At 51.4% G+C, this 15,936-nt stretch overlaps 1 protein-coding gene across 2 annotated transcripts in view; it reads right to left on the bottom strand.

Moving 5' to 3' along the window:
- The window catches only part of Ephb1 (EPH receptor B1), a 402,826-nt gene extending 389,991 nt beyond the window's left edge, over positions 1-12,835 (bottom strand). The window contains exon 1 of one of the 2 annotated variants that reach the window (XM_063249038.1): positions 12,371-12,835. In XM_063249038.1, the coding sequence (XP_063105108.1) occupies positions 12,371-12,639 (269 nt within the window). In that variant the 5' untranslated portion in view covers positions 12,640-12,835. The remainder of the gene's footprint in view (positions 1-12,370) is intronic. The other variant, XM_063249037.1, reaches the window with a different exon arrangement.
- Between the last annotated feature and the right edge of the window lie 3,101 nt (positions 12,836-15,936).

Genomic DNA, 15,936 nt, shown 5'->3' with positions numbered 1-15,936 from the left:
TGGTGAACAGTGGCCAGTCCAGCACTCATTTCTGCTGCTGCTGGTGACAACACCATGACATTTTTTAAGGAACCAGCCCTCTACCACCTCAGCCCAGGCAACTCTGGCTCCTTTTCCCATCCAGTTGTAAGGATGAGTGGCCACATGATCCGAGCTTGGCCAGCAAATGCACTCTATTATCCTGTTGACAGAGTCTGACTCGTGGATAGGGTCAGGGCCCAAGGGACACCAAGAGAACAAAACTTGCAGGGCTTCCGATATAACCACTGAGAATAAGAATTTGTGTTTCTGCTGAAGTCTCAAGAGAATGAGAGTCTGAAGCCTCCAGCCACCACATGACCATCCTAGGGGAAGTCTGCTTAAGGAGGAAGTCAACATAAATGACCCTGGTGATGATTTTTCTCCGTCTGTTGCTAGATCCATCCTCAGTCCTCATTTCCCCTATGCTGTGTCTCACAAGACTGACGTCTATGACTATATCAACCAGACCGCAAAGCTTCCAGACTTGCTGAGTTCATCCAATGTGAAGTACTGGCAGAGCAGGTGGGGGAGGCAGTGCAAGGGATTCAGTCCTCCTTCTCACCCACGCACATTCTCGGCAGCAGCTGCGTGGCACCTCTATGGTCAAGGAGCCCCTCTCCTGGCTGCCTCGCTTGCTGCATCCTGACAGCCCTGGGGAGCAATGGCTTCCCACTATTGTGAGACCTTCGAGAGATCCCCACCCTAGCTGATTCCTTAACCCTGTTCACACCTTCAGAAAGGTGAGCTCTCCTCTGTGAACTCTCTGAGAACACTGTCTGTTTTCTGCTAGGGCCTGAACTGGTACAGACACAGAGGTAAGGAATAAAAACAGACTGAGTCTGGAGAGAGCACTGCTGTCCCTGGGTAGAGCCATCATCTAGGGGTAACAGTGTCAGAAGTCATCCCCAACTCTGGTTTCCTTCCACTGGAGTTGAACTTCTGTCACTCCAACCAAAGGATCCAACCAACAGGTCAAGCCTTCCTGGAGAGGCCTGGAAGGCCCCCTCATGGGAAAGGAAGAGCAGGGAGCTTAGAGCTGGTCTTCGAGTCCCACTCCTACCCACGCCATCTCTCTGTCCTTCCTCCTCCAGGGACCCTCACCCACCCCTCACATACACTTGTGTATGCACTTGCCTGTCTCTCTCTTTCTCTCTCACCCACATTCCATGTTTATCTCTGTCTCACACACATGCACTCTCTCTGCCTGTCCTTCTCTCTCACACACACAAACACACACTATCTGTCTCTCACACACGCACACACATGCTATCCGTCTGTCTCTCTCTCTTTCCACACACAGACAGACACACACCCTGTATATGTCCTGTCTCTAACACAGTCTTTCTCATACATATACATTCTCTATTTTGCTCTATCTGTCTCTGTCTCTTGTCTGTCTGTCTGTTCCTCTCTCAAATACACGGTCTGCCAGTCTTTGTTCCTCTCTCACACATACATGTTTCTCTCTCATCCACTATGATACACACACACCCCCATTCCTCGAATTCTCCCTGCTAGAGCCTGACCCTCTCGTTTGGCTTCTCCTGGCAGCCAGTGCTTAACCACTACCCCACATCCCCCAGTGTCCCTCACATGTCCTGTTGCAGCTTGTTGTTTGTGAGCCTCGGTCTCCCCCACCAGTCTGCTAATCAGTGAGCTCCTTGAAGGAAAGGTTGTCTGCTTTATCGTCACATTTTCACTTTCAAGCACAATGGTTCTCATGCAGATGCTCAATAAATGTTTTTGAGTATTCATGAACCTAGTAGCTCCTGGGAAAGTGTACAGCTTTGCTCCTCCTCCCAATTTGTTGCCTGTGGAATGTGGGCTCTCCAGTCTCAGAGTGGCTCAGTCCGCTCCTCACACCCCAAAGGTAGGGCCCTGTCAACTCTTGAGGCAGCCTCCTCCACCTTGAGTTAGCTTGGCAGGACAGAATTCCATAACCCAACCCAAACCCATCTCCATGCACAATAAGCGTAAGGTAGTTTACGCTTCCCTCAAGCATTCCTACAAAGGGAGTCATAATCTTTCCTACCCTACTTTAAATTGACCGAGCTTGCATCCAGGATTCTCTATCACATCATTTGGCTGGCTTCTTTGTATCTCTGTCCTGAAATTATATTATGCATTGTCCATCTTCTTCATGACCATGTATCCCCTAATAGGAAGTACACTCCCCAAAGCTGGAGCATCTCTGTCTTGTGCACACTGGTTAGCACACAATAAATGACATATCCTATCTCCTCTCCTTTCCTTTCCTTTCCCCACATCTCCTCCTCGTTTTCTCTAAGCTACTTTCCTTTGAATATTTCAGTTACCATTAATATACAGCAGGCCAATCCAAAACCTAGTGGTTTTAACCAATTGCAACATTTTTTGTTCATGCATCTGCAATCTGGACAGGCTTCATGTGGAAAGCTTGCCTCTCCTCACTCACAGAAAGCAGGAGTGGCTTGGAGAACAGGGTGCGACCTCCTGAAAAGCTACTCACTCATGAACAGTATTTGATGCTGGCTTGGGGCTGGGAGTTGAACTGAGGCTATTCCTAGAACACCTATGTGGCCTCTCCATATCACCTGCGTTTCCATATCACATGGTGGCTGAGTCACAATGACAAGCTTCCCAGGAGAAAGAATGCACAATGCAGAAGCTTCATTGTATTTTATGACCTTGCTTCCAAAGTTATGCAGCATAGTTTCTGCCATGTTTTGTTCATGATCATCTCAGTGAGTCACAAGCTGATCCATATTCAAACAGAGAGGAATTAGACTCCACGTTTTGATGAGAAGAGTATCAAAAAACTTGCAGATATGTTTTAAACCACGTAGGACATGATTCAATTCATAAGTATTCTGTTGGTCTTTTCTTGGTTTTTATTCATTAGATCAACACACTGACACTTCCTATATGTGTGAGGATGTCACAACAACTGAGAGAGCTCCACATGCAAGGGCTCACAGAGCTGTGGGTAACCAGCAAGATAAACCCTCACCTACAACCACTGTGGAATGTGCTCCAGAAGAGGCGTTCCAGTGGGGTCCATAGAGCCCCAACTCCACCAGCTTAGGGTGAGGGAGGAAGTCTTCCGGGCAGAAAAGACCACTGAGGTAAAGTATAAAGAACAATTCAGGGTTATCCCAGAAAAGATCAGAGGGAACACATGCAACACAGCAGAGCAAGCAGGAGAGCCCAGAGCCTCCGGCATCAGGGGACCTCTGTGTGGATGGAGAAAGTGATGCCCAGGGCGTGTGCAGCTGTGTAGCCCCATGCCCACAGATGTGAATGTGTACACATGCTCCTGCATGCAGCTAGGGAAGGCTGCACCGCTGGAACAATGGAGGGAAACAGGAGTCAGACAGTGAAGAGTCCTACATTGATCCTGAAGGGAGCTAGCAAGGATGTACACGGGGGTGGCCAGGTAAAACCAAGCTGCGGTCTGATACCCAAAGTGTGTTCTGAGCAGCATCCTCCCAGCCCCTGGCACTCCTCCAAAATTCAGCAGATGATCTGATGATAATGACATCCCATTCCTTGCCCCCAAATCATACAGATTATGCCCCATCACCCAAGACCACTTGCACACATTGCCAAGGGATCAAGACCACCCATGGATCAGCTTCCCGGTCCTGTGGCTATGGTCTCTGGGACAGCCAACCTAGGAAGAGCCAGCGCAGAATTCAGGAGTAAGAGCCCCTGCAAAAACTACCTGGAAGGAGCCCCTTTTCCTCTCCTCCCAGCTCACCTCCCAGCTGCAGTCTTAGTGCCAGTAAGAAAGACAAGGGGAGAGGTCCTGTGTTGATGTGCTAGAAAAACAGCAAGAGAAAACAACAGAATAATTAACTGCAGGGCCCAGCTGCCTCACACAGATAAGCCATTCTCCCTGCTGCTACCATCGATGAAGCCACTTGCAATTATTCCTGTCTGCCTGCTCAGCCCTCTCCACAGTCAGATCCTGAGGTTGGCCACTGTCCACCAAGGCTAGGATGCTGAAGGATCTCTCTCCCCTCACAGACTCTCCCAGACTCAGAGCCAAGGCTTAGTTCTGGTGTCTTCTCTGAAGTCTCCACCTGTCTGAAAAGACAGATGCAGCCAGCACTCAGGAAACATCAGGGCCTCTGCTGAGAGAGGAGAGGCAAGGTTTGCAGAGAAGAAGCTGTAGGGGCACCCAGAGATGACCACTTCTCACTGTCCCGTCCTCTGGAACAAAGGCCTGTGGTAACAGTCCCAGAAAACTGCATAGTGTTCTGACCACGAGGTCCAAGAACTGCTGTCACACTGCAACCATGTAAGCCCCACAGGTCACCAAAGCCAAAGGACACATTAAAAAAGAAACTGTGATTCCTACCATACAGGGGTCCATAGGACAGGCAATGTGCACACAGAGAAATGCACACAGAGAAAGACAAAGGTTCCCCTCCAGCTGCAGAGCAGGTGGGGAGTTTCTGCAGGGAAAGAAGGCCTGGGCTTAGAGACTCAAGGTGGACTCCTAGGAAGGGGACTGGCTGGTACCCTGGATGGCATCTAGCAGGCAAGGAGCAAACAGTTCATGGTTAATAAATGCTCCATGATTTAACTCACATATAAGCAATAGTAAATGGAAAAACTCTGAACCCAGAGGACAGGCCTCTGGAATTTCACACTTTGGTCTGAATCTCAGCTCTGAGCTAGTTAACCTCTGCAAGCCTCAGCTGTCTCACTTCTAAAATGGGAGAAAAAAATGCGTGGTCCTGAAGGGCTGGGGGTCAGTGCAGGTCGCAAATGCTTGGTGAATGGATGCGAGCACAGGCTGATTCTGGTGCTAGTGCTGCCAGGCCATGGAGTTTCTGGGAAGTCTCTGTGCTTCCCTAAACACCATCACCAGTTCTGCCCCAGACATGGGAACACATGGAGACCACAGACAAGCCTGAGCCTTGCTGGCTCCCCAGAAGCTTAAAGGGCCCCAGAGTAGGTCCCAGAGACCGCTAATACCAGGCTACAGCCTCTCTCTCTCTCTCTCTCTTTCTCTCTCTCTCTCTCTCTCTCTCTCTCTCTCTCTCTCTCTCTCTCATTCTCTCTGCCCCTCCTGTCCTGGCCACCTGCCTCCACCCATTTCTCTGCTCATTATCACCTCCACTGGGGGATGGAGAAGCAGAGCAAGGAGGAGGTTAAATTCAAATCGGTCACTTTATCACTTGCTGCCAGAAAGCAGGAGGGGAGAGAGGAGAGATGTAGGGCCTCAGGTGCAGTTTGTAGACTGAAATGAGTCCTGGTAATTCTCGGGAAATCGCCTATGTTTTTCCAGGTTGGCTCAGTTCTGCCACAGGGAACTCTAAAGGAACCTTCCATAAGCCACCTCCTTAAGCAGCTGCTAATGGTGTTGTCTGCAGGTGCTGGGATTTCACCTGACCTGCAGACACATCTGTACTTGCAATAGAGGGGAAAACAGGGCCTTCTCCTTCACCATCTTTTGTTCCTTTTAGCAAGTACATCATCCTGATACTCTCATCACCAGCAGGGTCATTTTAGGGTATGATAGGGACTCAGATCTTCAGTTCAGGGCATCCTGGCACAGCTAACAATCTGGAAAACAATGAGCAGGTGAATAAGATGCTTGTCCTGCCCTAGAACACCATGACGTAATGAATGAATCTATTTGCTAGGTTGTGGAAATGAATCCTTCTCATTCACAAAGTTAGAGACAAGCTTACCCACCTGTACTGAGAGGCACCTGGCTGTTAATTCCACATGAGACCAGTGGGAGATTCCCAGAGCAGGGCCTTCCTGATGGAGGGCACTAGGCCAGGGTTCCAAACTGCTGGCCATACAGAACCTACCCCACCTCTTCAATTCACGGCAGGCACCTTGCCCCAGGTGGAACTAATCTACTATTGTGGCTGCTGCTACCCTGGGCCTGGGTGTGTCCCCACTCCAAGATCTTGCTGTATCTGTACTAACCATCCCCAACCTGACTCAAAGCAAAAACAGTCACAGAGAACACAGGGGTGGGGGCAGGGAAGCTAAACAGACATCTGACTGCTTCGTGAGTCTTAGGTCAGATGGAAAGCAGTTTCCATCAGCAAAAAGAGAATTCACCCCCTTCCTCTAGGCCCTCTGGAAAGTGTGTTTCCACCTTCCTCTACCCAGAGCAGGATCAACAAGGTGGTTCCACAAAGCAATGGGGATCAAAGGGTCCTGAGCTAGCCATCCACTGCCCCATCCTTTAAGCACAATCAATTTGATCCAAAGGTCCTGCCTATAGCTGCAACTGAAATGAAATCCACAGAAGGCGCTAAGAAATTTCTCATGCAAAATTTTTCTTTTAAATATAAAATCTTTCCCAAGGTATTACTTTATTATTATAGTAATTTCTTCAGAAGGGCAGACATCCAGGGCTGCTTCTCCACTACCATCGGAGACATGAAAATCTAATGGAAATATTCAGGTTGCTTAAACAGCTAGTACAGAAGAGGGAAAAATAAAAAGTGCTCTTCCAGGAAACACGGATGTCCATACTCCAGGTGTAGGGATGTTCTCTAGACAAGTGGCGATAGGTAGGGGTCCTGCGTGCCCCCTCCACTGCTCTCAGAGTGTAGGGAGTCTCAGGACTCCCCAGATGGGAGTCCTCATCTCAGGATGTACGGAGTCTCTGGGGACTCTTGTATGCTGACTATTTCTTTGTGAGAACTGGTTGGTCGGTGCAGACAGAAGTTCAGAGATGCCAATCCTTATAGTAGATTCCTTATGAAAAGTCAGGGTGCAGGGCAGAACCCCAGTCCCACGTCTGTGCATACATAGAGTGGTAACTGGGGTGGGAAACAGAAGAAAGAGCCAAGAAGGGAGCCATCACTACTTGATCTTTAAGTGGTAGGACATTTTCCTCATTAGGATGACCATGGAAACCTGAGTCCACTAGTCAATCAAGTATCCTATGGCAGGTGGCTGAGTCACATCAGAACTCTTCCCACCTGTGACTTCAGACTGATATAAAATCCCCTTTGTGGAAAGCCTACAGATAAGATGAAGTGTGGTGGTGTGATTAGGGAGATAGACTCTAGAACCTGACTGCCTGGGTTCAAATTCAGGCTCAGTCACTTACTCCCATGTGACTTCATCTTCTCATCTGAAAAAATGGGAACACACCTGATAACAACCTACCTTACAGGGCTGTTATAGGATTAAGTAAATTACTTCCCATAAAACTTCTTGAACACCATCAGCAATGGTTTCCAAATCCATAGGTGCCAGCTTCTCTGCATCTTAATCGTTAGGGTCCTTTGGTAAAATGCAGATGCCCAGGCCATTCAGAGTGAGATGAGACCCACCAGGATTGCTGACTAAAGTCTGTTTGATGCTACACTCTCCTAGGCAGTGTTTCCAGGAAGCACCTACAATGGCGTTTCCTAGTGCCAATCACTAAAACTGCACAACTGCCGGGTCCCTCCAGACCCACTAAACTTTTGGGGTCAAACACATGAGTCTGTAGCAAGCTACCAGGAGACACGTAGGCTTCCTGAAGAGAACCATGGCCTGCGATGGTGTTCCCCTTTCAAACTTCAAAATTGCCTCTACTCAGGCATGCTGGGAGAAAACACTATGCTCCTTACTCTCAGAGCTACTAATGGCTCCTAGAAATTAACTAGAAATGATTTTTAATTACAGATGCATAAATCTTTAATTTTAATAGCACCTCTTTTCTTGTTACTTGTGCATGCCTAAGGTTAGCACAGGTGGACAGAGCAAGACACTACAGCAGGTGGACAGGGTGACTTTCCCTGAGTGACTGAGCTGGCAGACAAGAAGCCAGGTAGAGTATGTGGCTTTATGATCTCGTGACCTGCCTCTTAAGTAATGTCAGTAACAGATCCATCCTTAACCAGACCCCATTCCTGATTCAGCAGCTTTTTCTATGGCCCCATGGAACTTTATTCAAGCATCTAGAGAAGGTAATTTTTGGTAAACAGGATGTCCCTAAGCTAGATCCAGAGGAAGAGGCCATATGGTTCCTGCATTTCCTGGCACCACTCTTCTTCTTTGGTTCAATTTATGCTATCAAAATTACTTGCTGATGGGCAGAATTAAATAAGGGGCCATATCATACCTCTGCCAAGGTTTTCCCCACGCCACACCTTGGTAACTAGGATCCACCCTTCTGAAGGGTCAGAACAAGGGCTCTCAGTTCTGGGTCTGGATTTGCAGACTGTCAACAGGCAGAAGGATCTGGGACAGAATTCTGCAGAACCTGGCAGGCCCTCGCCATGCCTGAGGCATCACCAGCTACTGGCAGTTCTGTTTCACCAACCCGGAAGGTCCAGTCTGGGGCTGGGGCTTGCTGGAGCTCTACACTGCCGGGAACTTTTTTCCTACCTCATCAGCTTTACAGTCACGGCTTGAGGGGGGGTCCCTCTACAAACACTGAGTAACAGTGACCTTTCCAATGTGTGCAGAAAATAAAATCAACTGATAGAATTTTCTCAACTGTATTGTTCTTGCCCAAATTTGGGGGTGGGGGGGCAGAGAGTAACCCTTGAGCCTTGAGCCTTGAGCCTTGAGCCTTGAGTTACTCCACCACTGGGTCACACCCCAACTTCCTTTCCCAGATATTTTAAAAATCTTCAGTACCTGCTACTGCTTATAGACTTGAGCATGACTAAGGACACAGAAAACAGATGTACACAAACAAATTTTCACAAAAAATACAGAAACAACAAATCACTGCCTAGCCTGATAGCCTGTTATAACATGTGAGCTGAGCTTGAGTTTTTCCACCTCTACCTGCCATGAAGACTTAGTGTCCAAAATGGGTACAGTGAAATTCATTGCTCGAGCATTTCAAGGTGAGGCCACCATGGGCCACAGTAACTCTATCTTGTACACCTGCATCACACTGAGGTCCCGGATGTGCAACCACGGTTTGTCAAGCATCAAGACATCTACTACAAGCACTTATGAACACTCAAAGGTGCCCAGCCTTGCAGGACTTCACTCTAGGCCACATCAGAGAGTAGGCCTCCTGAGGATGGTCTGATCAGTCAGGGCCCCACAGCCAGGCTCTCTGCAGGTGCATGGTCATCTTGTGGCTACCCCTAAGCCATGGAGGGAGACTGGGAGGATGCTATGAGCAGTTAGCAATTGCTGCCCCCCAGAGCCAACATGCTTGGTCCCAGGATGACCCACTCTGTGGGTGGGTGTCTGCTGCAAACCCAACACTTACAACCTCAAGTCACCAGATCCTATCCTAAGGTACAAACAAGAAAGAGGTAGCATAAAGAATAAAGCAAGTGCCTTAGCATCACAAATGTCTGCATCCCTTTCTCAGGACCTGCTCAGACCTGGTGTAAAAAGACACTGGCTTAAAGAAGCAGTTGTTTGTCAGAAGGCAGAGGAAAGAGGCTTGGCTTTGGGTCCAGAAAACCAGAGGAAGTTGTGTCCCTGCCTCTACAGCCTTGCCCTCTCTGAAAGTAACTCCAGTGGCCCCTCCCTAAAGTCGCTCCCCTGCAGTGCCACCTCTCTCCTCACAAAGCAGAAGAGCTAGAAATGGAGGAGGGTGGGGGGAAAAGAAGGAAGGGGAGCTCTCTTTCAGCCCAGGCTGCCCTCAACCACCTGGGGCCAATCAGCTTCCAGCCGGATGCCTTGCAAATTACAACCCCTGCATCCCCACCTCTCTGGCGCCTACCAGCCCTGCCCTCTCTCCTTCCCTAGGCTTAGGATGGTGTGGAGCTCAAGACCCACCCTTCCCCTCCTTTCCCCCCCTTTCTATTTCCCTCCCTAGCTTTTTTCCCTCCTTTCCTTCCCTTTCCTTCCCTTCCTTCCTTTCATCCCTCCTTCCTCGGGCATAGGTCACATAAGGCCTTGTCTTCTTCTAGCCACAGCTCCCCACCAGGCTCCTGACTACCACCGGTCCTTTGTCCCTGCTCTGGCTAGAGCTGACATCCGCCAGGGCTCAGAGCTGCTTGCCTTAGGTGATGAGATCCCGAGATCCCCAAGAGAGTCCTGGGAATTGGCTGAAAGCATCCAAGAGAGACACCCACAGCACAGTTAGGGAGGGCCCTGATATCTATGCAGGCAGCTCATTGATTCACTTTTCTGATAATTATTCCTCACTCATCACAAACCAAATGACGCTGGCCTCAGCCCAGCTGGAGTGGGGGGAGGCTCCGTGTGTGGAGAGTAGAAAATGAACCTGCCTGTGTTCATTGGAGGAAAGGAGGGAGTGAATGGTGTACACTCTCCCTGAGCACCGAGCAGGGACAGAGGGGCTGCTTTAATATTCTGCTGAATGTTGTATTTCTTTTAACCCTTGCTGGAAAGATTTTCAACTCACAGACTAGAGCTCCTTCTCGGCATGCAGTTTCCCTAGTGCACGAGGCAAAGAGCCACAGCTCCAAGGTGGGCAGCACCAACAGGCCCAGGGTGACACAGCCCATACACCAGGCTGGGCACTGGCACAATAGTATCCACAAGCGGCTTCCGCCATACAGACACACTGGCCAAAAAGTGGGGTCTGGCGGGGAAACTGGGTGCTATGCTCAGTGTATTCCCAGGCTTCTACGTATGTCTCTTGCATGTGAGCCTGGTTTAAGCACTGAGTCTCAGTGGATAAGGAGGGAGCATGTATGAGTGCATCTGCTCTCCCAGCCCCAGTCCCTGACTTCTGGGCTCTCAAAGGCCGGCAGGCCCACCCGGCCTCGACCTGAGGGCCTCCGCCCCAACGGCTCCGAAGTGCAGTGTGCCATCCTCACCGGCTGCAAGCCAGCTCACAGGCTTTGTTGCCGGTTGAGGGCACACAGCTCCTCCTCGCTTTCTTTTCTGTTTTAACTGCTTCCGCACGTGTTACTCTGTGAGCCAAACCCGAGCTCACCTTCCACAGGCCGCTGACCATACTCTCTGTATCTCCAGTGCGCTTCATGTTCCAAAAAGCAGCCCCCTCCCCGCAGAGACCAGCATTCTGACTTGACAGCGTCGGGGGACAAAAACCCACCTTCAGAAAGCAAGTGAGAGCTTTCTAGGCATGGGTCCCCGCATGCCCTAACCGCCACCAGAACAAGCGAAGGAGCAGTGGTCTCTGTCAAAGGCCAGGGCATCTTAGCTGCACCTCTAGGCCCTAATTTCGCTTTAGGAAGGGCAGTGCTTTCCTAGGAGGTGGGGGCACTGAACCATAGTAGAGAGAGTTTCCAATGGGCAACCAGTCACAGTTTTCTAGGGAAAGGGCATCCCAGTGAAGCTAGTTCTCAAATGAGAACACAGCGCGGAGAAAACCAGAGCTGCGTCCCTTCCGCGCGGGGTCTCCCGCGGAGTCAGTCCCCTGCCGGAGGTCCAGAAGCCGGCACGCGAGGCCGGCTGCTGCGGCGCATCGCCCCCAGAGAGGCCGCCTTCTCCCGCAACTCAAACTCCTCTCCCGCGGAGCTGCGGCCACCACTCAGCCGCGAGAACAGGGGAGGGGCAGGAGGGAAGGCGGGGAGCTGGGCAGGGAATTCCCACCGGGATTCGCGGGCGCAGCGAGCGCCCAGGCTCCCTGGAGCGCCAGGCGGGTGTCCGCGGAGCGCGTCTTTCTAACCACCAGCTGAAGGCAAAGCCCATGTCGAGCTAGCAGACACTGTCGCTGCCCATGGCTCCCAGCCGCCCAGTCCTCTCTCCAGGACGGTGGGTAGGTCGGGCGAGTTTAAACAGGACCAGCGCTCACACCAGTCCATCCTTGACCCAGTGCGGAACAAGCTGTCCCTCTCACCCCGACTGACCCCGGAAAGATGCATCCTCAGAGGATGCCAGACCACCAGCCTACTGCCCCGCGGCGCAACCATAAACTACTCGGCCTCTCTGCTTCGGCGGCCACTCGCGAGGTGGCCCGGCAGAGCCTCTCCGTCGCGCGGCGCTTGCCTGCCGAGCCTAGCGTCCAGGAGCCCTGAACAGTGAGCTGGGGAAAAGAAGGTGGCGCGCGGCCGCTCTGAAGCGCATCGGTGCCCGGGGTAGGAAAGCGGAGAAGGGGTGACCGTACTCCAGAAGCCTGCTGGCCCGAGGCACTCCTCCTTCCCCAAAGCCCAGCTCCGCCCGGAGCTACGGAGCGTGCACCGCAATGCAGCGGGACCCGCGTTCTGAGAGTCAGAGCGGGGCACGCGGGCTGTCAAGGCGAGCCGAGGCGCGGACGCCGGGGACTCGCGGAGCCAGTTGCGGGCGCCGAGGGCTGGCTGCGGACGCGCCAGAGGGTGCCGCCCCAGCCTCGAGCTCGACCCCTGCCGAGACTCGGGACAGCCTTATCCGCAGGTTTCCGAGCTACTGCCAGAGCAAAGCAGCAAGAGAAGCCCCGCGAGCCGCGGAGCGCGACGACCCCGAGGCAGCAGCCCTCAGCCGCTAACTTGCTCCGCGAAGGGTACGTTACCTTCCATCGCGGCCACCGCGGATGCCAGGAGGAGCAGCAGCAGGCAATCCAGGGCCATCGCCGGCCGGCGGCCCCCAGGCCGAGCCCGAGCCGAGGCGGCCGGGCAGGGAGGGCGCCGCGTCCCGGGGCGCCGCTGCGCTACCCGCGGGTGGCTTCTCCGTATCCTTTCGCGCTCTCGCTGGGACTGGACTTCCCGGAGCGCGGCGTGGGCGTGGGCGGGAGTGTGCGTGCGTGGGGCGGTGCGGGCGCGCGGGGATGTGGGTGTGCATGTGTGTGTGTATGTTTATGGGAGAGGTGGGTGTGTGCGTGCGTATGTGAGAGAGAGGGCGAGGGAGAGCGAGCCTGGAAGAGCGCGCGAGAGCGTGTGCGTCCTGGTGTCACACTGCAAGCTACCGCGGAGCCTACGAGAGGATGGAGCCGGCCAGACTGACGGAGGATGGAGCGGGATCCCCCACCATAGCTCTCTCCCCACCCCTAACACCTCCTGTCCAATCAAGGAATCAAACCTGCAAAATTCTGCCGTCCAATCAGGCGCGAGCACCTCCTTACACTGGCATTGTTAGTTTAAGAAAAACTTTTGCCTGCTAGGCTGTGTAGAAAGACTGCGACCGCGCTAGGAGGGTTCGGGGCTCCCTCTCGTGGTGCGCTCGGAGAACCGCAGCGGCCCGTCCCATCTCTCCAGGCTGTGGTTGAGGGGCCCAACCAAGGAGTGAGTGGAGGGCCTTTCAGCCCTCTCAAGACCGAATGAGTTTCAGTCATACTTGCCTTCTGTCTTGTCAGAGACGAGGGTGTCCTGAGTCCCCTATTTAGTGTCGCTCCTTCCCACAGCACTTCACTTTATGCTCGGGGTGGTACTTAATAGTTTTATTTGTAGTGGTTTCTTCTTATTAAAACAGGGTCTCTGCTCTTGTCCGTTTTGTAGCTCAGGAATGCTCCCTGCCCTGGACGTTTTCTGGCCCTTGGAAGGTGACTGTGTGTGTTTGCTGAATGAACGAATGCGCTTTATAGAATGTGCTGGCCCCTGCTCCAGCGTTTACAGGGCGCGGAACATGCTTCCTATCCAATTCCATAATATTCTACTCTGTTTCCAGAAGACTCCAACTGCCTTTAATGCTCATTTCCCTGAGCAATCTGAGAGCATCCTCACAGGGCTCTGCCCCTAGGGTACAGCCGCTTGCCGGGAAGGAGGAGTCACACAGCCAACTATAAAAAAAAAAAAATTAAAAAAAAAATACAGCAGAAAGAGCCCGGGGCAATGCCAGGAGAGGAGTACAGAGGCCAGGCCAGGCCTGGAGGTGGATAGAAAACACTTGTCTGGGAAGCAGGAATGATGTGGGGTGTCAGAAGTAGGAGCCAGTCCCCAAGCCTCAGCTGCATCAGCTTTGCTTTCATTTGCTTTCTGTGCAGTTTATGAGTGCTCTAGGACATACCCACCTTGACACTCACTCCTAATACATTGTGCCTCCTACCCAAAGTCTAGACCTTGAACAGCTGGTCTGTCCTGAGCCCTTTGAGTTGTCAGTGGGTTAACAGTGAGGCAGACCCATGGCTCCCTTTTCAATGGTCCCCTTTACTAAACCAGCCACCCTTTCCAAGTGTTTAGTTTCTCCTTTGCTGCCCCTCCATCCCCAGGTTCTGACAGTCCTTCATCTCCCAGACTCTGAATTGGGCTGGCTCCCCTCTTCCTCTTCCCCTACCCTCCAGCTCACCAGCTGGAAAGAAGATGCCACTGATCTCCCTTTCCTCATCCTCTTCAATGCCTACTGCCCTCTGCCTCTCCACAACACCAGCTGTGACCTGAAGTGTCACACTGGGCCACAGCCTTTGTCCTGCCAAACCTTTGACATCCTCCAACACTGGTGACTGGTAGTTCTAATAGGGCTCTGGCCCCTCTTTCCACCGTCCCTTCCTGTTCTCTTGCTTTTTACTTTTCCTTCTGTTGTGTCTTCAGCTCTCAAAAGAGATGTCCCACAAGTTCTGTCCTTGAAGTGTCTCCTCCTTGAGTCCAAGGCTAGCAGACTGACAGCTGTTCCATTTGTTCTTCCATCTTCAGCCATCCCTTGTGTTTGGCTGCCTGGACAGATGGGTGGATGGACAGATGGATGGATATGGATGGATGAGCTTCAGAATTTTTCCTCCCTTCACCACACCAGAGTCTCTTGGGAGCCTTACCCAGCAAAGTGCCCTCTTCCACATCCTCCTCCTGGTGTCTGGGTTCCAAGTCCATAAATCTGCCCCATTTCTAGCCCACACTGTCTTCCTCTGGACAACTGGAGAATCCCTGAATGGCCACCCAGTTTTTATCCCTTTCTAATGCCTTTGAATTCTATTGCCAATTTAATCTTTTTCAAGCCTGATCTTATCTTTTCCCAGAACAGACACATATTTACTCCTCACTCTCTACTGAAGAAAACCAGCCACTCTATCATGATGTTCAGATTTCTTTTCAAGATCTCTGGAATCTGCCTTGTCTGCCCAGCCGCTCCAGTCTCCCTCTGAGCCTCAGGTATTCAGCCAGCTTGGCCGCCTACGGTTCCCACACTCAAGCTGATCGTGTGTTCACCCACCGATTCAGCAAATATTTATTCGGTGTCCACTGCTCACAAGACAGCTCCTAGTGTAGGTGGTGGGGACACAATAAACCCATGGAGTTTACCATATGGTGGAGGGGTGACAATGAACAACTAGGCAATGCCATGTCTAATGGTGAGGACTGAAGAGTAATAAAGCAGGGGAATAGCAAAGGGTGATAGAGGTTATACATGATGAAAACAACTTCTGTTGGGGCTGGGGATTTAGCTCAGCGGCATAAGCGCCTGCCTTGCAAGCAGGCAGTCGTGAGTTCGATCCCTGGTACCGATAAAAAGGAAAAAGGCAAATAATAATAATAATAATAACTTCTATTTACTGAGCAACATCTGCATGCAACATTGGATTGGATGTTTAATGGCAAAACCAAAATGAACTGAATTATATTTGCTGTCCTCTGTCTCCACCTAAATCCCAGCTCTCCAAGAAAACATGCTCTGCTGCCCCTCTGCTTGCCCCTCTCATCAGCATCCTTATATTACATCTCTGTGTTGGTATTGAGAAGCTCTTCCAGATATAGCTGTAGGTAGAACTGGAGCCCACCAAGTGCAGGGATCCAAGGAAAACCCAACCTGAGTCTTTCAATCTCTGCTGGGATAGACACAGAAGAATCACCAACTCAGGTCTCTATGACACCAGTCTCTACGCCTTGCCCTAAAGACTTTAAATCAATGGAAGTTGTAGAAGACCTTCAAATGTGATTCTATCTATGGTACCTTCTTCTCTGTTGATTCTGCTGCCTGGGGAGACTCAGAATACTCTTTTCTTGGCCCAAGAGTTTAAAATTTCTGTGAGGCCTCTTTGGGGGATGCCCAGAAAGAGAAGCACCAGACAGCTGAAGCAGCTTCAGACCTCACCTCTGTTCCAGCAGCTGTGTGTGTGTGTGTGTGTGTGTGTGTGTGTGTGTGTGTGTGATTTTTTTTACTGAGTGTTCGCATCAAGTCTTGTTTGAATGAAGTGTTCTACAGCAAGAGTAA

The sequence above is a fragment of the Cavia porcellus genome, unplaced genomic scaffold, assembly GCF_034190915.1.
Source record: "Cavia porcellus strain 051 isolate PalLab524CR breed Dunkin Hartley unplaced genomic scaffold, mCavPor4.1 scaffold_5, whole genome shotgun sequence".
Lineage (NCBI taxonomy): Eukaryota > Metazoa > Chordata > Mammalia > Rodentia > Caviidae > Cavia > Cavia porcellus.
Note: the sequence above shows the minus strand (reverse complement) of the source record. Positions and strands in the feature narration are given on the sequence as shown.